This window comes from Brienomyrus brachyistius, unplaced genomic scaffold (assembly GCF_023856365.1).
Source record: "Brienomyrus brachyistius isolate T26 unplaced genomic scaffold, BBRACH_0.4 scaffold33, whole genome shotgun sequence".
NCBI classification, from domain to species: domain Eukaryota; kingdom Metazoa; phylum Chordata; class Actinopteri; order Osteoglossiformes; family Mormyridae; genus Brienomyrus; species Brienomyrus brachyistius.
Window position 1 is genome coordinate 586,589 of NW_026042308.1, and position 25,882 is coordinate 612,470.

At 45.9% G+C, this 25,882-nt stretch overlaps 2 protein-coding genes and 1 long non-coding RNA gene across 6 annotated transcripts in view; 2 read left to right on the forward strand and 1 right to left on the reverse strand.

The window, feature by feature from the left end:
* The window catches only part of LOC125721467 (NACHT, LRR and PYD domains-containing protein 12-like), a 247,462-nt gene that overhangs the window by 65,513 nt on the left and 156,067 nt on the right, over positions 1–25,882 (reverse strand). The gene's annotated exons all lie outside the window — the stretch shown is intronic.
* LOC125721514 (uncharacterized) lies at positions 1,755–3,951 on the forward strand. Its single transcript, XR_007385790.1, has 2 exons — positions 1,755–2,417; positions 2,662–3,951. It is a non-coding gene; the product is annotated as an uncharacterized LOC125721514 (long non-coding RNA).
* Positions 15,753–25,882, forward strand: part of LOC125721464 (NACHT, LRR and PYD domains-containing protein 12-like) — a 388,574-nt gene continuing 378,444 nt past the window's right edge. For 2 of the 4 annotated variants that reach the window (XM_048997385.1, XM_048997389.1), the window contains exons 1-3: positions 15,755–15,873; positions 21,754–21,855; positions 22,385–22,498. In XM_048997385.1, coding sequence (XP_048853342.1) covers positions 21,794–21,855; positions 22,385–22,498 — 176 coding nt within the window. In that variant the 5' untranslated portion in view covers positions 15,755–15,873; positions 21,754–21,793. Of the gene's footprint in view, positions 15,874–21,753; positions 21,856–22,384; positions 22,499–25,882 lie in introns of all 4 variants that reach the window. The other 2 variants (XM_048997388.1, XM_048997386.1) reach the window with 2 other exon arrangements.

The window sequence follows — 25,882 nt, forward strand, 5'->3', positions numbered from 1 at the left end:
GTCAAGGAGGAATTTAGAAGAATAACAACAGTTTCCCTGGAGCAGAGTTTCATCTTTAAACTTGAGCACTACACACCAAAACTTACTGCCCTGATGAAGGCCAAGGGAGGTGTCATGGGGACCAAGCTGAGGCCCATCCTGGACAAACTGAGCCAGGTAAGTTTGTTCAAAATTTGGCTGTTTATATTTTTATGAACAGAGAAGAATCTGTTGTCTCTCTCTCAAACACACATGGAGCAAGAGCCATGTTTGAAAAGATGACGTGCAGGGGCAGAGAAGCTATAGAGCGCAAAGATTCATGCTTTATATGCAGTATGTCCACATGCATAGCACAAGCCCTTACACTCTGTAACTTTAGCTTTTCACATGCAGAAATCACTGCTCTTTGCACATGTCTGCTCTCAGTTGACTGTTCATTGTATGTAAATAGTTGTTTAGTGTTGACATCATAAATTGTTCACAGAACCAAAGACTTGAGATCAGACCTGAAGCTGTTATCTGTAGCCTTGTAGACTCAATTCCTACAAAATTCTTCGAGGAAATTGCACCACAGATTGGCACCACCCTGTTAAATGTGTTAAATTCTTCTCTTAGGCTTGGATATGTTCCAAAACCTTTTAAAATGGCTGTCATTAGACACGTCCTAAAGAAACCAAATCTTGAACCTTGTGTTTTAGGAAACTATAGACCCATCTCAAATCTTCCCTTCATTTCAAAGATCATGGAAAAGGTTGTAGTTCGTCAGTTGTCCTCTTTCCTACAAAAAAATAATACCAATGAATTATATCAGTCTGGCTTTAGACCAAACCATAGCACAGAAACTGCTCTAGTCAAAGTAATGAATGATTTACTTGTGGCTTCTGACCGTGGCTGTGTATCTGTGTAGCTGATATTGCTAGAACCCTTATGTTCAACTCAAATATCTGTGCAACTCGTAGACAATCTGAGTCCTGAGAACACAATTTTAATAGTTTTATTAATATATATTTTTTTTAATTTGCGAATACAAACATTGTTGTCTTCACTGCAAAATGTCATCCATTATGTGTAATGTAATGCATTTTTTTGACCACTGGATGGCCATGGAAAGTCAGTGCGACACCTAGCGGTAATTACAATTTTTTTTTTCAGGCAATGTAAAAAAATTGTAAATATTTAAAATGTAATGACTTGTGCTTTTTTATGAATTTGGATCTCTTTAGAGCAAACATATTCAAGTGGCAACGCTCTAACTGCGCAAGCCCCTCAAAGTGCCTTATGCCCCCCGCTTCCCATTCATCTCAATGGGCTTTCCCGACATTTGGGCAATTGTTTGTTCCAAAGCCTCGAAAACACCCTGAACTGTAATTTTTCATGCGAAATGCGGAATTTGTTGTATAAATTATGCTGACTTATAAAACACTGTTTATTAAAAGAAAATAGAGCATGCTATTATGTCTTTGGTTGCCTTTTGCCGTCTTTCTGCTCAGTAACTGTGCCTGGTCCTTCCTTGCTGTGAAGCTATTTTTAGTACCTGCTGCTATCTCACCATTTGGTCACTAACAAAAGATGAGACAAAGCCGACCCGACCACCCAGACAGGCAGGCACCCAGAGTAATTACTGCCATAAATTACTGTGTACGGGGAGGCCTCCAAGGGAGGCGGGGGGGTGATCGTCACTGTAATTGGTCCTACCTTGTTGCCAAGCCGTTTGAAAAACAAAGAAGCGTGTTTATGCTGGAGCGAACCCTGAGGAGAGGCTTACTTGGACATGGCAGGATACAGTGCTCAGGAGGTCGTCGATTTTGTTACGGGTCTTGAAACCAGCAGCTCGGAGGAGGACAGTACACAGCCCAGCAGTATAACACATGAGGTGTGCGTCCAGGACGAGATCTTTGCGTCCCGCAATAGCGACATTTCCTGGACAAGCAGAGCAGAAGATCGTGCAGGAGGCAGACTGCCAGCACGACATATCCTGAGGACACCTCCAGGCCAACGAGGCTGTGCAGGGGACATTCTTTCTGCCTTCAAGGCATTCATGCCAAGACGAGTAGAAAGAATCATTGTCACTATGACAAACCTAGAAGGGAGAAAGCAGTTTTCCAGCAGCTGGGTGGAACTGACCTCCATAGAATTTGATGCCTTCCTCGGCGTCTGCATTCTCGCAGGCGTCTTCAAATGAAAAGGAGAGTCAATCGCTAGCCTTTGGGACTTGAACGTTGGGAGACCAATCTTCCCAGCGGTCATGAACAGGGTGCGGTTCGGGCAGCTGACATCGGCCCTCAGATTTGACGACAAAAGATCACGGCAAGCAAGACGGACGATGGACAGGCTTGCACCCATCAGAGACATCTGGGACCCGTGGTCAGCAAATCTCCCTGTCATGTATAATCTCGGCCACGACTTGACAATGGACGAGCGCCAGGTACCATTCAAAGGTACGTAAAATGCGTTATTACTGCTCTACAGTTATATACATTGTTACAAGTTTTTAGTTCAAATATAGATCTCATGTTCATTAGCAATGAATCGTAATGTATCATTTATTTTGACCAGTTACCTTGTTCATGATTTGTACCCGAGTAGTTACTAAATTACTTAGGAATTAGATTGTAATGGGTTACTAAAAATGTATACGTTGTATCCGATTGCTTCATATGACATCAAATTGGTATTCCCTAGATGCGTTCTTGCAGGACGCTGCTCCTTCAGGCAATATATGCCTGGCAAGCCCGGGAGGTACGGACTGAAACTCTGGGTGCTGTGCGACGCCAGGACAAGCTACTGCTGGCGGGTGAAGCTGTACATGGGGAAGCCTCCGGAGGAGGCACGGGAAGTCGACGTGGCGAAAAATGTGGTGCTGGAACTGTCTGAGGGGCTGAGGGGGCACAACATTACTTTAGATAATTTCTTTACCTCCTTCAGTCTGGGACAGGAGCTCCTCCAGCGTCACCTTACGATGGTAGGCACTGTGCGCCGAAATCGTCCAGAGCTGCCGCCTGCTCTGCTAACAACTAGGGGCAGGCGGCTACGCTCCTCCAAATTTGCATTTTCCCAAAATATGACACTCGTGACTTACATCCCCAAAAACAACAAAAACATGCTTCTAATGAGCACGTTCCACAATAAGCCAAACATCACCCAACGGCAAGACAGAAAGCTGGAAATCATAATTGATTATAACAAAACTAAGAGGGGGGGGGGGGGGTTGACACCATGGATCAGCTAATTTCCAATTATTCATGCAAAAGGGAAACCGCTCGCTGGCCCCTTGCATTATTTTATAACATTCTGGACATTTCGGCGCACGATGGCTACATCGTGTGGAAGGAGCTCAATCCCGGATGGAAGGCACGACTGAAACAGAGACGCAGGCTGTTCCTGCAGGAGCTGGGCGAAGCCCTAATCGGTCCCACTGTTCCGCAACAAATGCATCTTCCTCGAGGGTCTCATGCTGCTGCAACGGTGAGAGCAATCAGGGACGCCCAGATCAGCCAGGCCCACCCCTCAGACGTCCAGTCCACCCAATCCCAACCCAGTGCAGTCCCACCTCCCCCGGAAGAGAAATGCAAAAGGAAGAGGGTGCAGCCTGTGCCATTATTCTACTGACCGTAAAGCGAACGCGCAGTGTTGCAAGTGTGGGGCACAAGTGTGCAAGGAGCATTATGACATTGTCTGTAAAAAATGCTAAATATAAACTGTAAATATAACTGTAAATAGTTTAGTTCTTTATTATTTATAGTGTATAGTGTAGTTGTTTGCCGCACTTGTTTGTGTTCTGTGTTCCCGTGTGTTCCTCTTTTCCTGTTTTACCAGCAGTTATCTCATCACTTTTATGTAACCATACTTGTGTTCTGTGTTCCCGTTTTACCCACAATTGTGTGTTCTCTAAAGTTCTGTAATTCTTTTTTTGTTTTTTAAATTTTGTTATTTCACAAGGTTCATGTCTTTTGATAAAGTTTCATCCCTTTAGTACTGGCTGGCCCATTGTCTTCATTATTGATTAGGTTTCAGGTGAAGTGAATGCTGGGACCCAGATTGTGTGTAAACATTTTGCTTGTTTATTACAAATTCTGCTGTTTATTACTAGCTAGCATTTTTTCTAGCGTTCATACCTTTAGCCCCATCCCTTTTGCACTGCCTGGCCATTTGGCCATTTGGAGCTGCAAATACAAAAAACACATGCAACTTCTAAAATGCGCTGCAAATACAGAAAACACAAGCAACTTCTAAAACACGCTGCAAATACAGAAAACATGCAACTTCTAAAATGCATTACATTTGAAAGTTAAAAACGCGCTGCAAATACAAAAAACACATGCAACTTCTAAAATACGCTGCAAATACAGAAAACACAAGCAACTTCTAAAACACGCTGCAAATACAGAAAACATGCAACTTTTAAAACGCGCTGCAAGTAGCCACAACACAACTAAATGGAGCCAAAAGACAACAGAAGTGTTTGCGGAGGACGCTTTTTTACGCCGTACTCTTCGAAGGAACCACTGGCGATAATTTACAGGTCAAAGGTTCTCTTATACTGACTGTTAAAACAGAAGCTGTGTGGTAAATGGTAAAAGGTGATGCGTATGACTGTAACTGCCGTAGTGTAAGCTAGAATTGCTAGTCAGGTTAATCATAAAACAGCAGCCAATGATTGATTACTCTGCATAGATTTTTCTTGAACAATGCAGTTTTCCCGATTAAAAGCAAAGTTTTGATATTTAAAACATTATTTTATACAGCCAAAGTAGACTTTGTGAGTTAAAGCAGCTTTCACTCTGTTTTATCAGATCATGTTTTTCCCATTTTGTGGTTCTGCTTTGCAGAATATCCCAACATTTTGTGGCTCCTTTCTACAAACCGCACATGCTATTGGTACGTTTAACTTAAATTTATTTTGCTTAGTCATATATACTTTAATATTATTTGCTCACCTTGATTAATTAAGGAGTTTAACACAATCCTTAAAACTCCAAAATAAAAGGCAAGTCATTCCATAATTATCAAAAGTATCAGCATCCAAAGGTAAAATTAAATGTTTGGCTTGGGAAGTCCTGAAATTGTCTTTTCTCAGATTGTAGTTAATTTATTAGCTTGATTTCTGTTAATCAGGCTACCCGCAGTCATGGAAAACCTGGAAAAGTTTTGGAATTTTGAAAAAAAATTTCCAGGCCCTGAATAAGTTTTGGAATTCTTGGATAGAGAGAAAAAGTTTTGGAAACTAGCCTTGTTAATTTTTCTTCCCCGCTTCGTTCCGCAACGTGCTAACGGAAATGTACGAGTCCAAGTCAATAGTTAACTTGGACCTAACTACAATATTTAGACCCAAGATTTCAGGTACTAGATTTTAGATTTTATTTTGTATTTTTTCCTTATACAAATACTGTTCTATCTACTTCAGTCTTACAAACTTCTGGGTTTTGGAAATTTTTCTTATGGATATGGAAAAGTTTTGGAAAAGTCATGGAAGTGTATTCTGCCAGGATTGGGGGAACCTGCTTAATGTATCAGCTTTATGTCTGAGCATCAAGACTAATTACCCAGTTCAGGCTCATGCAGTCATTCGTCTCATTTCTCAGGTCAAGGACTTATGTCCGATGTACCCTCAGAAGATGAACTTATTAACAAATATTTCAAAGATTACTTTCTGTAGATGAAATACCACTGAATATAATCGACTATCAATTTATCCTTGTCTTCCAGAGTCTTCGTGAAATAAAAACATGCAGCTGTTTGGAGCAGGCAGGAAGGCTTGTCAGTACATCTCTGCAGCTCACTCAAGGATGTTGTACTGGAAATCTAGACCATAAAGCTTACATTGAAGTGTATTTATATACTGGTACAGCAAACTTTATCAATAATTCTAACTTTATATTTTAATAACACATTATTCAATGCCCTTTTACCATAATTTTCATCCATCCATTTTCCAAACCACTTACCCTACTGGGTCGCGGGGGGTCCGGAGCCTATCCCGGAAGAAATGGGCACGAGGCAGGGCCAGCCCATCGCAGGGCACATTCACACACCATTCACTCACACACGCACACCTATGGGCAATTTAGCAAGTCCAATTAGCCTCAGCATATTTTTGGACTGTGGCGGGAAACTGGAGTACCCGGAGGAAACCCCACGACGACATGGGGAGAACATGCAAACTCCACACACATGTAACCCAGGCGGAGACGCGAACCCGGGTCCCAGAGGTGTGAGGCAACAGTGCTAACCACTGCACCACCATGCCGCCCCTTTACCATAATTTAAATTGATAAAACATGTATATTAAACCAGATTAGTCTATGTATGCTTCACTGTTTACATGACATTTCATGCTACCTCACGAAGAGCATTCCTCACTTCTTCATCAGGTATGTCCTCAACAGGAACATCAATTGACTTCATTTACCAGTGAGATACTGAAGAGGTTTGCTGAAAGACACCTAGGCCCAGGGCCACCACGGACACTGCAATCATCCTTCCTATATGGAAGTATTCATCTTGTGCTGCAGCTAAATATATTATTACAGTGTTACTGTCATGACCTGCTCATCGGCTCCTCATGTGTGCCACGCCCCCTGATTACCCACGTGTGTTTCCCGGATCGTACCCAGCTGTGTCTGTTTACTTTTGATTAGTCCTGTGTATTTAAGTCCTGGTCTCCCCGGTTTCCCTTGTCCGTCATTGATGTTGTCGATGCCTATGTCCCGTTCTGCCTGTGCCTTCATTAAATCCCCGTATACCCCGTACTCCATTTGCCTTGCCTGCTCCTTGCCCGCACGATCGCCCGTCTGCACCTTCCCGATCGTGACAGTTACTTACTCACTGTTGAATGCAGGATATTTTGCATGGTCTCTGCCTTCAAAGACTCTTATTGTTCTTATGGACTCCATTAACAACGTAAGAAACTCACATTTTGGCCCCTCGGTGTCCGCAGCCTCTTCTATCTGTCCAATATCATCTGAGAATTTTAGCAGCATGTCATAAATTGGACTATATGAAGATCATTTAAAGCCTCGTCTAGCTCCATCCCAGACATGTGCTCTGTTAATATTGAATGTGTTGCATGAGGTTCCGCCTGTCTTCCCAGACAGATTGGACACCACATCTGCAGCTGTCAGTCCCAAACTGTAAATGAAGCAGCCAAGGCATCAGTCCACACATTTTCATCACAAAATCACCCTAAATAAAATGACTGCTATGGCTGGTTATCAGGGTAACACGGAACAGTGCTTGTATACATGTCCCTATGCACCTTACAAAAGTTATAAGCCTTTAATATTTGGTTATTTTGTTTTCAGAGGTCATTTAGCAAGAGGTAATACTAATGATTATTAATGTATTCAGATGGGTTCAGTATGTCTTCTAATCATGTAATACCTGATTTCCTCTTTTGAATCCATGATTTCCTCAGATTCTGAGCTGCTATCAGTCACAATTGGTGCACAGACATTGACGTACTCACTGTGAAAAAAAGAGATGAGTTTCAGTCTATCAAATGTAGCACATTTCAGGAGCAAAATTAAATTCATTCAGACTTACGTACAGAAGTTGCTTGGTGTGAGCTGCTGGGCTGAGTCGGCCATCTCTTGGGCTTTTGCTACTGTCTTTATTGCACAGACAATACAAGAATGAGCATTACAACATCTACTTAAATACAAAACTAAAGTATCAGGATGGGGTTTTTATCACAGAATGCTGTGTACGTCTTGGCTGGATGACTGGGATGTTGTGGCTGACCTAAAAAATGTAAATGTCGGTTAAGTCATAAAAAAAAAAATGCTTTGACAATCTAACATTCTGCACAACCTAATATGTAATATTATAATATATAACCTTACCAGTCTTCTCTTTGAGGTGTACGACTCAGAGCTGTAAAGAAAACCAGAAGATCAAAGACCAAAGTAAAATTATAATTAATAATAAATGTAATAACTCAAACCGTACTACATGCCCTTGTATTTGAACATGCATCCTGAGAAAATGTAATGCACTGTAACAATGCTGTACGAGTGGCAAAGTTTAAATTGAATTTACTTGAAACGGACAAACCAAAGTGTCCGAGAGACCGGATGCACAGGTGGGCATCCTGACAATTACGGCATCATCTGTCACGGGACGTGGTGCGCGAGCGCGGCGGAGAGCGGCGATTGTGTGGAAGGAGGAAGCAGGCAGGCAGGATACAGGACGAACGGGGTTTAATCGGGAATACGGGGATCTCACGCAAACAAACACCAGGAGACATCAATGACGGACAAAGGATTCGGGTAAGACACGGACTGAAATACACAGGACTGATTGAAAATAATCAGACACAGCTGGGTACAATTCGGGAAACACACGTGGGTAGGCAGGGGGTGTGGCACACAGGAGGAGCCGACGAGCAGGGCATGACATCATCCTCATCATCAGAACTTGTAATGTCTTTATCACTTATTACATTTTTAAATTGTGGGAAACATAATTGCTACTTCCAAAATAACACCATTACTAAATCACTAATAAACAGCTTCAAAGTAGTTCTAGTCCATTTACAAAAAAAATTTAAAAATCAATAAAACTATGTAAGAAAACACTGTGCCTCTTTTTATTATAAGGCATTGCCATGACTTACCTATAGATAAGAAGGTTTCCAGGAGACAGATACACAGTGTGATGCGCTGCTATGCTTTTCCAATAGCCTCTTTGTACCGCTCAGTTGTAAATGGTGTTTCTGTTCCAGGTATATTTCTGACCCCTGTCCCATCAGCGTAGAGCAGGTCATACTCCCATCCTCCAGGTCCTGATTGAAATCCTTCATTGTCTTCAGCGCAGCAGACAAGAACTGCTCATATGACCAATTAATGTCAACAATTAGAGGCAGAGTTTCCCTCTCACTGGTTCCCTCTCAAATTACATCCTGTCTTGTTCATGACTCCATCATTAATCTAGGGTAGAAAAACAAAATGCCATAAAAGGTTTAGTTAGTAAGAATGCTACAATCGTCCTTAGGAATAATATGTAATATAATTATTATTAATATTATATGTAAGCCAGTATACCTTTACTGTTATTTTTGCATCTTTGGTGGGTCGCTTAATGAAAAACGTCATGTGTTTTCTGTATTTACAGCGCGTCTTGAACTTTCAAATGCAGCGCGTTTTAGAAATTGCATGTGTTTTCTGTATTTGCAGCGCGTTTTAGAAGTTGCATGTGTTTTCTGTATTTGCAGCGCCTTTTTAACTTTCAAATGCAGTGCGTTTTAGAAGTTGCATGTTTTTTGTATTTGCAGTGTATTTTAAACTTTCAAATGTAGCACGTTTTAGAAGTTGCATGCGTTTTTTGTATTTGCAGCGTGTTTTAGAAGTTGCGTGTTTTTTGTATTTCCAGCGCGTTTTTAACTTTCAAATGCAACGCGTTTTAGAAGTTGTATGTGTTTTTTGTATTTGCAGCACGTTTTAGAAGTTGCATGTGTTTTTTTTATTTGCAGCATGATTTAGAAGTTGCATGTGTTTTTTGTATTTGCAGCACGTTTTTAACTTTCAAATGCAACGCGTTTTAGAAGTTGTATGTGTTTTTTGTATTTGCAGCACGTTTTAGAAGTTGCATGTGTTTTTTTTATTTGCAGCATGTTTTAGAAGTTGCGTGTGTTTTCTGTATTTCCAGCGCGTTTTTAACTTTCAAATGCAACGCGTTTTAGAAGTTGTATGTGTTTTTTGTATTTGCAGCACGTTTTAGAAGTTGCATGTGTTTTTTGTATTTGCAGCGTGTTTTAGAAGTTGCATGTTTCCTGTATTTGCAGCGCATTTTTAACTTTCAAATGCAGCGCGTTTTAGAAGTTGCATGTGTTTTCTGTATTTCCAGCGCGTTTTTAACTTTCAAATGCAACGCGTTTTAGAAGTTGTATGTGTTTTTTGTATTTGCAGCACGTTTTAGAAGTTGCATGTATTTTTTGTATTTGCAGCGTGTTTTAGAAGTTGCATGTTTCCTGTATTTGCAGCGTATTTTTAACTTTCAAATGCAGCGCGTTTTAGAAGTTGCATGTGTTTTCTGTATATGCAACGTTTTTAACTTTGAATTGAGCGCTGAACTTTCTCAGCCACCGTAGTCTGACCCCAAACCACCAGAACTCAGAAACACAGTTTACTTTCTTTTTTTTCTTTTTTTTCCCCTCCACCACCCCCCCTCTGCGGAGGACTACTTTATTTCTATTTATTTATTTATTTTTATTTATTTCCTCAAGAGAGGGAGAGAGAGGGGGATAGAAGGACGACAACGGAGAAGAAGGGAAATAGAGAGAGAGAGAGGGAGGGAAAAGAGAGAAGACAGAAAGAGAAAAAAAAGAAAACCACAGATAATCTGCTTCAATACCTGCTGATGAGAGAAAACAACAACCAACATCTGTACGAATCACAGTTAGAATGTTAAGGAGCAACAGCTGATCAAGACAGTGTGTGTCTGTGAGAACCTGTGTGTATACCTGCGTGTGTCTGTGAGAACCTGCTTGTACCCCTGTGTGCACACCTGTATCTGTGAGCGCGCTGGTGTTCAAAAGGTTTCTCCATGTAAATGTCTAGTAGTGTGTGTGGGGAGCCACAGCCCCATCCCTCAGGACATGAAGCATACACGGAGGAGGCCCAGACCCCAGACATCCAGAGGCCCCCCAGGGCATGGGAGCCCCCGGAGGACCACCGCAGGGAGAATAGCAGCCCTCACCCAGAAAAGGGCAGAGGAGAGCTCCGGAGGGAGGCCATCCGGCAGCCACAGTGCAGGAGCCCCAGGGGGCCGTGGCGGCGAGCCCGTAGGCGCGGCCAGGCCCACCAGGGTAGACCGGGCCCTGGGCCCAGAGATCCAAGGGCCCCCCCACCCCCCAGCAGGGGCCTGACAGAGCCAGGAGGGCCAGATCCCGCCAGGAAGCTGCCGAGGGTGAGCCAGCACCCACCCGAGCACCCAGCCCCGGACATCGAGAACCACCAACGCACCAGCGGCTGGGGGCCCCATCCACTGGCAGGGAGTGTGGCGGGGGGAATAGAGCCCGAGATGTTATTTCAGGTGGAGTCTAGGACCCAACCTGACACGTGTGTATAGACAAACAGGCAGACACATATACAAGCATACGTTCCCACCCTCATGCACACATAAACAAATATTTACACATTCACCCAACATTTAGACACACAGAAATGAACACTGTACACATACTCTCACTCCCCATATATACTATATGTGGACCCCTATTTTTCCTCTGGCGAGGAGACCAGAAGATCACCCCGCACCCCGCAGTAGCCGAGAAGCCCACCAGCCCAGACCCCGACCAGACGGCCAGCTCTTCCTCTCTCAGCCCCCAGCCCCAAATGGCGAACGGAGAACGGGGGTGTGAAAAGACCCCATGCCCCCCTTCGCCCGCTCAGATGTGGTGTTGGTGTGTGTTGTTCTAAAGTGCTTTTAAAACAGGTGAAGGGCATGGCACTAACCACCCCCTGCCGACCAACAGCTGGTGTTAGCTCGGCCTCTCCCCAGAGCCCTCAATGTCTATGTGTGATTAAAATTGAGATGTGGGCCCTGGCACCAGAGGTAAGGCTGAATGAACAGACCGCCCTCTGGATGCCATTCTGTGTGCCCATCCCCAACGCCCTAAATGTATGTGTCATGAGAGAGTAAGTAATGAGAGTGTCTACGTTGTAGTGTATGAATGAGGTACAGGTGGTCGCGAGGGGACAGAGGAGGAATACCTACCCTGCATCCCAGCAACGCACCTACACCTCAAAGCCCTACATGTGTGGTGGTGTGATGGAGCGGGAGGAGGGAAGCATTTAGGGATGGGGAGGAAAGGAATGGGGGGGGGCAAGTTCCCCCCCCCCCGGAGCCAGCTCCCCCGCTGACCCCCATAGGCACTCCCCGCTCCCCGAAATCCACCCAGGGCAGGGGGCCCAGGCCCATCCAGACCGGCGCCCAAGGCAGCGGCACCACCCGGCCCCACAGAGCCCAAGGCGCCCCACCGGACCCCACCCCAGAGGATAAACTACCCCCACCCCAGCATTCAGTCAACTCCCAGACTGCATAAGACAAAAGACATCCAGGTTGAGTCCCTCCTCCTCCTCTATTGGATCCCCCCCCCGCAGACTGGATACCCCAAAAGCAGGGGCCCCCTGCGGACAGATGGTAAGAACCTCCCCGCCAGCCGAGGAGACCCCCAGCTCCACCGACGCGCCGAAGGCCCCCGCACCGGGGCCGAGCCCCCATGCATGCACCAACCCACACCCCGGCGACACACCTACCAGGACCCAAGCTCCCCCAGCCCAGCCGGAACCCCGGCCCGGAGGCAGAGCGCCCCCAGAACCCCAAGCCCACCCCGGATCTACCCAGGAGCAGCACGACCGCCAGGCCAGTAACCTACGTCCGCCGGCACAGGCTCCCCCAGCAGCGCCGCCTGCAGCCGCCAGAAGGACCCCACCCAAGAGCCACCAAAGCCCCATCCAGGCCAGGACCGCAGTCCCAGTGCCGAACCCCCCCAGCAACCCACCCCCAGGGAACCCCCAGACGCCCCAAGCCAAAATGCCCCCCCCATGCCAACGACACCGACCAAAGCAGGACAAAACCCTGACCCCCCACCCCCACTAGGTGATGGAGCTGATCAAAGGAGCCCAGAGAGATTGATCTAATGTAGCGGCAGAAGCTGTATCAAGACTAATATGGTTCAACAAACTGTCTCTATATTGGTTGATATTAAGGTTATTTTTATTCTTCCAGTTCATAAGGACAGTCTTCTTAGCAATGCATAAGGCGGTGAAAGCCATGTGGGTTGTGTTAAAATCTGTAGTGACACCATCTAGGTCGCCCAACAAGCAGACTGAAGGAGAGGCTGGAATGGTACATTTCAGACACTTTGATAAGTCTTCACAGATCCTGAGCCAGAACTTCTGAGTAGGTGGACAGAACCAAAAAGCGTGGATGTAACTGTCAGGTGTGTCGCCTTGACAGTGTGAGCAGTTGTTAGAAGACGTAAAACCCATCCTGAACATCCGATGCCCTGTATAGTCACTCTACGCAGGATTTTGTGTTGTATGAACTGTAAACTGGGATTTCTAATCAGTTTAAAGGTTTTTAAACGTATCTTGGACCAGAAATTGTGGTCCCAGCTGACTGATAGATCTGCCTCCCATTTTCCAATAGGAAGGAATATTGATTCATCCATTTCAGAAAGTGTCCTGTATATTTTAGACAGTAATTTGGGGGTTTTCAGATTAAGGCATTCTGCCACACTTGGTGGTATTTGTAATTTGATTTGATTAAACCCTAATTTCTTTTTTACTATAGATTTAACTTGTTGATATTCTAAAAATCTATTCTTGTTAATCCCATATTGTTTCACTAATATGTCAAAGGGAATAAAGTCTATTCCTTCAAATATATGTTCCAAGTATTTAATACCTTTACAACTCCAATCTGGGAAGTTTATCATATTATTATTTAGTAGTGCATCAGGGTTGTTCCAGATGGGAGTACGTTTGCATGGGATTAATGAAGACTCAGTCATTTTTAGAAACTCCCACCACGCTGTCAGAGAAGAGCTGATACTGATGCTTTTGAAGCATTTGTGTCGTTTAATGTTTGAGCTAATGAATGGTAGATCCGAAATCTTTATATTATTGCATAGTGCCTGTTCTACGTCTAGCCAAGGCTCATCTAAGAGGGTATGTTTTAACCACCCTGAGATGTTTTGGAGCCTGTTGGCTAAGAAATAGTGGTGAAAGTTAGGCAGATCTAGTCCTCCTTTGTCCTTAGTCCTTTGCAGTGTTTTTAAGCTAATACGTGGGGGTTTATCTTTCCAGAGGAATTTAGAGATGGCGGAGTCCCGAGATCTATACCAGTCAGGTTGTGGTTTGCTCGGGATCATTGCAAATAAATAATTAATTCTTGGCAAAACCATCATTTTTATTGAGGCGACCCTTCCCATAAGTGATATGGGTAGGGACTTCCACCTAACCAGATCATCCTCTACTTTCTTTAAAAGTGGGATATGGTTTAGTTTAGTTAAATCTGCCAGCCTAGGTGAAATGTTAATACCTACATATTTAATATCTTCAAAGTGGGAGAATTATTCTGGAAGGAGCAATTAATTGGAGAACTGTAGATTTTAACCAATTTATCGAATAATCTGAGACTCTTGAGAAAGAGTTTATTAATGTAATTACCTCATAGAGAGTGCTTTGTTAATGCTGGAGAAAAAGTAACACATCATCCGCATAAAGACTTACTTTATGTTCTACATTCCTGCGTTTAATGCCTTTGATCACTATAGCCTGTCTAATTGCTGCTGCTAGTGGTTCAATAAAAATTGCAAATAGTGAGGGGGAGAGAGGGCATCCCTGCCTGGTGCCCCTCTTGAGACAGAAACTGGAGGATGTTTGGTCATTCGTCCTGACATATGCTGTTGGGGAACTATATAATATTTTTAACCAGTTTTTGAAAGAGTTTCCGAAACCAAATTTGCGTAAAGCTGCAAATAAAAAATTCCAGTTAACTCTATCAAATGCTTTTTCTGCATCTAGAGACAATATTGTAATTTGAAGGTTTTCATTGCATGAATAGTCTATCAGGTTAAGTAATCTTCGTGTATTTGTTGATGAGTGCCTCCCTTTTATGCAACCAGTTTGGTCAGGATGAATTATGATGATGAATTATGAATTATGAGAAATATCTTCTCTATTCTTTTTGAGACGTTAATAAGGAATATTGGACGATAGCTGGCAGGCAATGTAGGGTCTTTGCCTGGTTTTAGCAAGAGACTAATGTTAGCAAAATTCATATTTGGTGGTAGCCTATCATTTTCCTTGGTTTCCTACAACATTCTTTATAGAATTCTGCTGGAAATCCATCTGGACCTGGCGCCTTTTTATTGGGCATACCGTTCAGGGCTTCCTGGAGTTCATCTGGAGTCAGCTGAGAATCCAGTGCCATCGCTTGATTGTCTGATAATTTCAGAATGGTTATACTATCAAGAAACTGATCAATTTCGCCTTTAGATGGGTTTATCTGTGGTGGAAACACGGAGCACGACGTCGATGACGGACCTGGGGATACGTACTCTGACGGACTTAAATACACAGGACTGAATGAAACAACAAGAAACATCTGATAACGTCGGGGTTCATATGAGGTTAACGAGGGGGGCGTGGCACACAGGAGGATCGTACGAGCCGAGCTTGACAATACAGATAAATTATATTAATCTAATCAGAAAGTCTAAAAATGAAAAACAATCTGAATATGGTATCCTGATTTGATGCGTTTTTACCTGATGTATAGACATAGTGCTAAAATGTTCTGTCATATGTGGTATTGAGATGGTATCTTTTACTTTGTAATAACCGTCTGAATTTTTGTTTGTTCATGTTTTGTTTAATGTTCTGTCTGTAAAATATATTACCTGTTCTTGTTGAGCATTGGAAATAAAAAAAAAGTGTGATTCAAGTGTTTAGTTTGACTTTTACTTCGTTAAACCAGTTAATATATTTTGATGATATTATAAAATTACACAGTTTTGTCTTTGACCCCCCCAGATAGCTTGGATCCCCCCATTTCTAAAATCAAAATTTCTCAAATCGCCACTGTTAATAATTTAAGTGTTACTGCAGTACCGCTTTTTACATGCACGATCATCCTGAATGTGTGTTATAACCGAATTACGGTTATTGTTACTAATTATTAAGTCACATAGATAATATTCCCCCAAAAACCCTATGATGTGCCGCTGAGTCCGTGTCCATTTTTTGCATGAAACGGAGCTGATCATTTCCTGCCTGTAAACGAAAGTGAAATTAAGTGTCGGGATTTTAAAGGCAGAGTCGCTATTTTATCAAGAAACATTTTATCAAGATTCTGGAATAATGTAAAGATATTCTATGTTTCAAGGTAAAAAGAAATTAATAATAATAAAATTGATATGTTTAACACAGCCTACATATATAGCGGAATTTAAAATTTTCAATATAATTAAACATTAAATATACGTCCGTACAGCACAGTAGGTTACTGTACGTGTATCAGAAGAGTTTTCGAATTAACATCACTAATAATATTTAATTACTTACGCTCAGCCATGAGTTCGCCTAATATACTGTGCTGCGTAAACATGGACCGGGACGTAGGCTGTAATATTTTGAAGCTATATTAAATTGTTCTTTTTTTAAGTGTTGGGGATTAATGCCAGTGTCCCGAAACATCCGGGTTAAACTCAATGCTTAACATTTTATTAAATCAAAGGTTTTACCACGGATCTGTTCTGTGTTCTCCAATCTGAAATGTGCTGATTAATTGTAGTCATACTTTGTAGTCGTATTTAAATTGTTTAATGCAAATAGTACGCAAGTCTGATTTTAATAATCGGCAAAGAATAAGTCAAACGCAACCCACAGCGCAGCTGAATTACAGAAGGTATTGGGTATATATATATACACAGGGTGCACACAGGGTTAATTGTGTTGTGTGTGTGTGTATAAGTATGAGCTCTTTATTATCAGTCCCGAAAAGGGCGCAGCAGAGTCAGCGAGCAGGAATGAATCATACACCGCGGACACCGACTGAGGGAAAATACGGAGGGGGGGGGAGGGGGGGAGGTGACACATTTAACACCTGTTAATAAACACACGGTGTGATTTTAGAGACATAAACTTTTTGAGCAACGTTTCCTCTTTTCCCTTGGGAGAAGCAAGGTAATTAAGCGTCCATTTCTCCAGAGAACGACAAGACAAGACAGGTGTTCTAACTCTTTCTGTGAGAAGTTATTCTTGAAAAACAAGTTTTATAAGTGATCAATGAAAAACATGTTTGTGCAGTTCAACCATGGCACAATAATATTATGGGTGAATCATGGACGACGTATTTGAATCTCGGGATGATTAGTCCATACACGATCAGAATCAATCCGTACATCAATCACCCCATATGTATGTCCACTGGGGGCGGGGGTTGGGGGCACTCCGCCAAACCGTAAGTAGTGGAGCCGAACAATCACAACAAATCATTAACAGTAATAAGCTAGAAAGAGATCTCTCAATGGAGGAGATTGATGATTTTATATCGTCCAAAGCGTCTAGGAATTTTACAATACCATCGATACGAGCCAAAATCCGGTCCAGCACAGAATCGGCACCGCCCACGATAGAATGGGAGTCATCGTCTTCCTGACTAGCGGCTACTTGTCGAGCCGATTTATTGTTTTTTTTTTTTTTCTTGTCAGTGTGAGAACGAGTTGAGGAAAAAGTAGGAAAATCTTTGTGACTTCGACATGGTTAAAGTATATTCGGAACTGTTGTAATAGCGATTTGGACTTGTCATACTTTTAGGTCCCTTGAAAATCAGTCTCAGAATCAGAATCAGAATCAGAATCGCGTTTATTGGCCAAGTATGTGAGCAAACACATACAAGGAATTAGATTCCGGTCGATGGTCTCTCGAGCATAACAGTGTAAAAACAACAACAATCTACAATATGAATATGTAATATGGATTTATATATAAATATAAAGGTAAATGTTAAAAAAATGTATAAAAGTGTTATTTGTATGTATAATATGTTTATACCATTTATAAATATAAATATATTTATGGATACTGTGTATATATATATACACACACACATGTGTACATATATACATTCATATATACAGTACATACACACATATACACATAAAGTGTGTAAATGAACAATACGATATAGTAAGCAACGTAAATCTTATATACAGAAAATACAAAGAATACAGAAATATATTCCACAGACTGTACATACAGTGCAGTTGCAGTGCTGTAGGTGTTTAGCAGTGTGACAGATCAGCTGTTTAGGAGGGAGATGGCGAGGGGAGAGAAGCTGTTCCTGTGTCGGGTGTCCTGGTCTGCAGGCTTCTATATCGTCTGTCAGAGGACAGCAGCTCAGAAAGTCTGTGTCCAGGCTGTGTGGGATCTGTGATGATTCTCCTGCCATTTTCCTGGATCTTCAGAGAGACAGTCCTGGATGGAGGGCAGGGGGCACCGATGATCTTTTCTGCTGTCGGTACGGTCCGCTGCAGTCTCTTCCTGTCCTGTTGGGTGGCTGCTCCATACCAGACTGTGATGGAGGGCAGGGGGGCACCGATGATCTTTTCTGCTGTCCGTACGGTCCGCTGCAGTCTCTTCCTGTCCTCTTTGGTGGCTGCTCCATACCAGACTGTGATGGAGGGCAGGGGGGCACCGATGATCTTTCTGCTGTCCGTACGGTCCGCTGCAGTCTCTTCCTGTCCTGTTTGGTGGCTGCTCCATACCAGACTGTGATGGAGGGCAGGGGGGCACCGATGATCTTTTCTGCTGTCCGTACGGTCCGCTGCAGTCTCTTCCTGTCCTCTTTGGTGGCTGCTCCATACCAGACTGTGATGGAGGGCAGGGGGGCACCGATGATCTTTCTGCTGTCCGTACGGTCCGCTGCAGTCTCTTCCTGTCCTGTTTGGTGGCTGCTCCATACCAGACTGTGATGGAGGGCAGGGGGGCACCGATGATCTTTCTGCTGTCCGTACGGTCCGCTGCAGTCTCTTCCTGTCCTGTTTGGTGGCTGCTCCATACCAGACTGTGATGGAGGGCAGGGGGGCACCGATGATCTTTCTGCTGTCCCTACGGTCCGCTGCAGTCTCTTCCTGTCCTGTTTGGTGGCTGCTCCATACCAGACTGTGATGGAGGGCAGGGGGGCACCGATGATCTTTCTGCTGTCCCTACGGTCCGCTGCAGTCTCTTCCTGTCCTGTTTGGTGGCTGCTCCATACCAGACTGTGATGGAGGGCAGGGGGGCACCGATGATCTTTCTGCTGTCCCTACGGTCCGCTGCAGTCTCTTCCTGTCCTGTTTGGTGGCTGCTCCATACCAGACTGTGATGGAGGGCAGGGGGGCACCGATGATCTTTCTGCTGTCCGTACGGTCCGCTGCAGTCTCTTCCTGTCCTGTTTGGTGGCTGCTCCATACCAGACTGTGATGGAGGGCAGGGGGGCACCGATGATCTTTCTGCTGTCCCTACGGTCCGCTGCAGTCTCTTCCTGTCCTGTTTGGTGGCTGCTCCATACCAGACTCTGATGGAGGGCAGGGGGGCACCGATGATCTTTCTGCTGTCCCTACGGTCCGCTGCAGTCTCTCCCTGTCCTGTTTGGTGGCTGCTCCATACCAGACTGTGATGGAGGAGCAGAGGACAGACTCAGTGACTGCAGTGTAGAACTGGATCAGCAGCTCCTGTGGAAGACTGTACTTCCTCAGTTGTCTCAGGAAGTACATCCTCTGCAGGGCTTTTTTGAGGATGGAGGAGATGTTGGTCTCCCACTTCAGGTCCTGGGAGATGGTGGTACCCAGGAACTTGAAGAACTCCACAGTAGACACCGGGCTGTCTGATATGGTGAGGGGGAGCAGTGATGACGGACGTCTCCTGAAGTCCACTGTCATCTCTACAGTCTTGTGCGTGTTCAGCTCCAGGTTGTGCTGACTGCACCAGAGTACCAGCCGCTCCACTTCCTGCCGGTATGCAGACTCATCACCATCCTGAATGAGTCCAATGATGGTGTCGTCTGCAAACTTCAGGAGTTTTACAACTGAGTTCCTGGAGGTGCAGTCATTGGTGTAGAGGGAGAAGAGCAGTGGGGAGAGGACACATCCTAGAGGGGCACCGATACTGAGGGACCGTGTTTCCGAAGTGACCCCCTCAGCCTTACTTGCTGCTTCCTGTCTGTCAGGAAGCTGCTGATCCACTGGCAGGTAGCTGGTGAAACGTTGAGCTGGGAGAGTTTGGAGGAGAGGAGATTAGGCACAATGGTGTCGAAAGCCGAACTAAAGTCCACAAACAGGATCCTGGCATAAGTTCCTGGACGGTCGGGATGTTGCAGGATATAATGCAGCCCCATATTCACTGCATCATCCAGCGACCTGTTTGCCCGGTAGGCAAACTGCAGGGGGTCCAGCTGGTGTCCTGTAATGTCCTTCAGATGAGCTAAAACCAGACGTTCAAAGGATTTTATGACCACAAACGTCAAGGCGACAGGTGTGTAGTCATTCAGTCCTGTGATGGTGGGTTTCTTGGGGACTGGGATAATGGTGGAGCGTTTGAAGCAGGAGGGAACTTCACACAGCTCCAGGGATCTATTGACGATGCGGGTGAAGATGGGAGCCAGCTGATCAGCACAGGTTCTGAGGCAGGAGGGGGAGACACCGTCTGGTCCGGGGGCTTCTTGGATTTCTGTTTCTGGAACAGCCGGCTCACATCCGCTTCGTGTATTCTGAGGTCCAGGGGGGAGGGTAGGGGGGTGATAGGTGTGATGGAGGTCATTGATTTTGTACTGTACTGTGTAGATGTACTTTGTTTAAGTACATCTTCCCTCCCCTGGTCTGCTGGAATATCACTGCTGTATACATGCACCCACTGCAGTCATCTCTCAATGCAGAGGAGCAGCGGCTCTACTCTGAGTCCCTCCCGAATGACCGAGCTCCTCACCCTGTCTCTAAGGGAGAGCCCAGCCACCCTGCGGAGAAGCAGCAGCTCTACTCTGAGTCCCCTCCGAATGACTGAGCTCTTCACCCTGTCTCCAAGGGAGAGCCCAGCCATCCTATAGAGGAAACCCATTTCAGCCACTTGTATTCGCGACCTCGTTCTTTCAGTCACTACCCATAGCTCATGACCACAGGTGAGGGTAGGAAAGTAAATTGACTGGTAAATCGAGAGCTTTGCCTTTTGGTTCAACTCCTTCTTCACCATGACGGACCGATGCAGTGCCCGCATCACTGCTAACTCTGCACTGATCTGCCTGTCGATCTGCTCCATCCTTCCCACACTCATGAACAAGCCCCCGAGATACTTAATCTCCTCCACTTGGAGAAGTACCTCCTCCCCGACCCAGAGAGCACTCCACCCTTTTCCGGCTGAGGACCATGGTCTCGGATTTAGAGGTGCTGATCCTCATCCCAGCCGCTTCACACTTGGCTGCGAACTGCTCCAGTGAGAGCCGAAGGTCACAGTCCGCTGAAGCCAACTGAACCACATCATCTGCAAAAAGCAGAGACCCAATCCTGAGGTCACCAAACCCTCAGTGCCCTGGCTGTGCCTAGAAATTCCATCCATAAGTCTAGTCAGAACCTCACAGCCTCACACACCAGCTCAGGCTTCTTCTCCACCAGAGAGATGACATTCCATGTCCCTAGAGCCAGCTTCTGCAGCTGAGGATCCAAGCGAAGGTCCCTGCCTTCGGCCACTGCCCAACTCACACTGCACCCGACCCCTTTGGCCCCTCCTACAGGTGATGAGCCCACTGGAGGGGGAGCCTACATGCCTTCTTCAGGCTGTGCCCGACCAGGCCCCATGGGTGCAGGCCTGTCTGTGGGGGGGGAAGGGAGGGCCCGGTGACCCACATCCGGGGGAGGGAAAACGTAAATCTGTGTTTTACTCATCATAAGGGGTCTAATGAGCCGCAGTTTGTCTGGTTCCTCACCCAGGACCTGTTTGCCTTCGGTGACCCTACCAGGGGCATAAAGCCCCGGGCAGCTTAGCTCCTGGGATCACTGGAACACGCAAACCCCTCCACCACGATAAGGTTTCGGCTCCAGGAGGGGATGTTTATACATATAATTATTTATAAAAAATGTGGCATTGAAAGTTTCCATTAAACCTCTTTACTTTGTGTAATTCTACACATGGAACATAACAGAATGGAGACACAATTCATCAGTTTGATGTAAAAATGCTGAGTCCTCGATATTGTGTATTTATCTATATATCTACTTACCATTCATGTTCACAGAGGCTCCAGCAGGAATCATCTGGTCGGGATCAGCATAGAAATGGATGGATCTGCTTCTGAAATGCGCCCCCCTGTGGGGTGTAACAGAAAGAGCCCTGAGAGGTAACAGTGTTACAGCCCACTAGCATGCATGTCTCTCTGGGTCTATAGTCAGGCCATAACATAAAAGTATACTGGGCTCCTAGCTAGGACTGGTCAGTGGGCAGCACTTTAATATGTGTAGCTTAATAAAAAGACCTCGCCATCTTCTGTCTTCACCGTCTTCTTCCACAATCAGCCAGTTCTTTTATACTAGAGGCGAGTAACAGACCATCCCTCCTATACAAAATGGCCACATAACAAAACTAAACAAACAAAGAAAAACATATATAAACAGGTAAAAAGGAACATCAGTCAAGTCTAGTTGTGGAGGTTTTTAACGGTCATACTAAAAGTTTCATATAATATCTAAATTTTAGGTGAGACAATTTCCTTAAAAGCTGACTGTAAATAAGTCTGTTTACATCAAGAGCTTCACAGCATATCAAAGTACATGAAGGCAGAGCAGAAGGCTAAACAGCAGTGTGATGTCGTCCCCATTGTATGAATTATATTTATACCATGAGGGTTTGTTTCCTCTCGCTGCCCACAGTGTCCTGATGGAGAGAGCAGGCTCACTTGTACCCAGCTGTGTTTCCCTGAAGAGTGACGCATCAATGCATCAACCACTCAACTTCAGAGAGGGACCTTTTCATATAGATCAACGGTAAGTGTGCATTTAAACAAACACTGTTAATGACAATCAGACTCTCAGTCAAATGGCACAGAGACACATACAAGCTATATGGAAATAACATATTTATAATGAACGCACCAATTTTCTATATAAATAACATCCGAGGTAAATGGATGAGGATTTCTGTAAAACCGGACTTTCTGCGAGCTCGAATTGGAAGTTATTTAATTGCAAAGTGGATTTTAAATTTCAGTCCTCAGCACAGAGTTGGAAAAAAATGGCTTGCGTGTTTCCCCCCTGCATGTCCATTGAAGAATAACTCAGCAATAGATTGTCAACATGCGAGACGGATGCTTGTTTTAATAAATAATTTCACTCTCCTGAATTCGTTAGATTATGCTCAGACTAAGGCTTTAGTTTAACATGTTTAATGGAACCATGTGGCTTAATAATGAACCAGTATCATCAGACAAAACAGAGAAAGACTATTGGTTTGTTTGCCAAAGGTGACAATTGAATTTTGCTGATTCAGTGCAAATATAATTAAAGATTTTGAGAAGTAAATGAAATTTCTGTAGGATAACAAGTTTAAAAAGTGTACAGTACACACAGAAAAAATCCTGAAAATTCCATACAGTATAGTTCAATCAATAAACATATATATATTTTTTAAATAGTTAAAAATGGGACGTTAAGGCTGGCTGTGGGGGCTGCACATCGACAGCAGGCATTGTGGTGTCTAACGGCAGCAGGCAGGAAAGATCCCCAGTAGCGCTTCTTAGCTGACGGTGGGGGAATGAGCCGGTGGCTGAAGGTGCCCCAGGATAGCGCCCCCTGGAGCCTCGGCTGGGTTATGGACCGGGCCAGTGGGGCCAGTGCCCTGAGGCCTCAGGACATTAGAAGCTGTGAGTGGCAACATTTATAGTGCAAGCCATGAAATGCGCCCCCCTTTGGGGTGTAAGAGAAAGAGCCCTGAGAGGTAACAGTGTTACAGCCCACTAGCATGCATGTCTCTCTGGGTCTATAGTCAGGCCATAGGGCACTTGGCACACACCTGCCGCCTGGGGTAGTTGGTACACGCCAGCCGCCTGCGACACTTGACAGACGCCTGCCGCCTGGGGTAGTTGGTACATCCCAGCCGCCTGGGGTAGTTGGTACACGCCAGCCGCCTGGGACACTTGGCAGACGCCTGCCGCCTGGGGTAGTTGGTACATCCCAGCCGCCTGGGGTAGTTGGTACACGCCAGCCGCCTGGGACACTTGGCAGACGCCTGCCGCCTGGGGTAGTTGGTATACGCCGGCTGCCTGGGGTAGTTGGTACATGCCAGCCACCTGGGACACTTGGTACACGCCAGCTGCCTGGGGCACTTGGTACACACCGGCCGCCTGGGGCACTTGGCACGGTTTTTCGAAACTCTTGCTGGATGTGTTGTCATAGCAGCACATCCAAATCCTCTAACCTGATCAGAGCAGGTTTGTTCTGCGTAAACTAGGATTAGCTCACAGACTTAATCAGTATCCGTGCATGGAAATGGGTTCAGTCATGGCCTCGCCATTCATATACGTAAAATCAACAAACACATACATACACACACAAACTCATACAAGCAAACATATATATATGAATGAAATGTCATGTTTGTACTTCACTTTAACTTGTTCCCATGTCCTGCATGATTGTGCGTGTATTTGATCTGTAATTATGACAATAAAAGAATGATGAAACACTGGAACCGTAATACTACATTCAAGTGATAAATACAATAACTAAAAACTACTTACACATTTAATTTGTCGGACACTATTTGCCAGCCGTCTTTTCTGGTTTGGGTCGCTTTTGATGCGTTTCCTTTAGTACATATTAAATCTTTGAATTCATCATACCCTCTAATAAAAGGTCCTGCTCGGATTGCCTGAAAAATTGCGGCCTGTGTTTTGACGTTTTGTGGAAGCCAATGATCTAGTCCGACGAAACAATCTTTTGGGAATCTGTTCCAACACATTGGACGTTCTTTGAGACAACGCTTAACTAAGCGAGACAGTGAACCTGGTCCGGACCAAACTTGTTCACTCACCTAAGTTACCATAGCAGCTCAGCAGGGATTAATTTAAGACACGTTGATGGAACGGAATTCCCACTTAAATGAGCCAGACTTGTCAAAATAAGTCATACTTTCCCCCCAGCAGGCGTGACCAACAGCATTACTGCCGCGGAGGGCGACCCAGAGCGTTACGGCCGCGGAGGGCGACCAAGAGCGTTACGGCCGCGCAGGGCGACCCAGAGCGTTACGGCCGCGCAGGGCGACCCACAGCGTTACGGCCGCGGAGGGCGACCCAGAGCGTTACTGCCGCGGAGGGCGACCCAGAGCGTTACGGCCGCGCAGGGCGACCCACAGCGTTATGGCCGCGGAGGGCGACCCAGAGCGTTACGGCCGCGCAGGGCGACCCAGAGCGTTACGGCCACGGAGGGCGACCCAGAGCGTTACGGCCACGGAGGGCGACCCACAACGTTACGGCCGCGGAGGGCGACCCAGAGCGTTACGGACGCGGAGGGCGACCCAGAGCGTTACATCCGCGGAGGGCGACCCAGAGCGTTACATCCGCGGAGGGCGACCCAGAGCGTTACGGCCGCGGAGGGCGACCCAGAGCGTTACGGCCGCGGAGGGCGACCAAGAGCGTTACGGCCGCGGAGGGCGACCCAGAGCGTTACGGCCGCGCAGGGCGACCCAGAGCGTTACGGCCGCGGAGGGCGACCCAGAGCGTTACGGCCGCGGAGGGCGACCAAGAGCGTTACGGCCGCGGAGGGCGACCCAGGGCGTTACGGCCGCGGAGGGCGACCCAGAGCGTTACGGCCGCGGAGGGCGACCAAGAGCGTTACGGCCGCGGAGGGCGACCCAGAGCGTTACGGCCGCGGAGGGCGACCAAGAGCGTTACGGCCGCGGAGGGCGACCCAGAGCGTTACGGCCGCGGAGGGCGACCCAGAGCGTTACGGCCGCGCAGGGCGACCCAGAGCGTTACGGCCGCGGAGGGCGACCCAGAGCGTTACGGCCACGGAGGGCGACCCAGAGTGTTCCGACTGAGGCTGTGCTGCTGCTCACTAGCATCCGATCCGATTAAGCGGATGGAGGGGGCCGCAAGAGTCGGAACTCTAGCCATCGAGCTCCTAAAGCGTGCAGCCCTGCCAGGCCCTGTCAGCTCTCAGGCTGTCTGCCCTGCATGCACAGCTGGGCGAGTTACACGGCTGCAGATAAGAGGTTGGGTGAGTTCCTCTGTCAGACTCTGCCCCACCAGGTCAGGAGGAAGTTAACCTGCCTCCCCCCATCCTTTGTTCCTCCCCGATGTGCCTCTAGCTGCCCAGATCAGCCCCTGGCAGAGTTACCGCCTGTGTTATAGCTCGTCACAGTGTGTATGACTT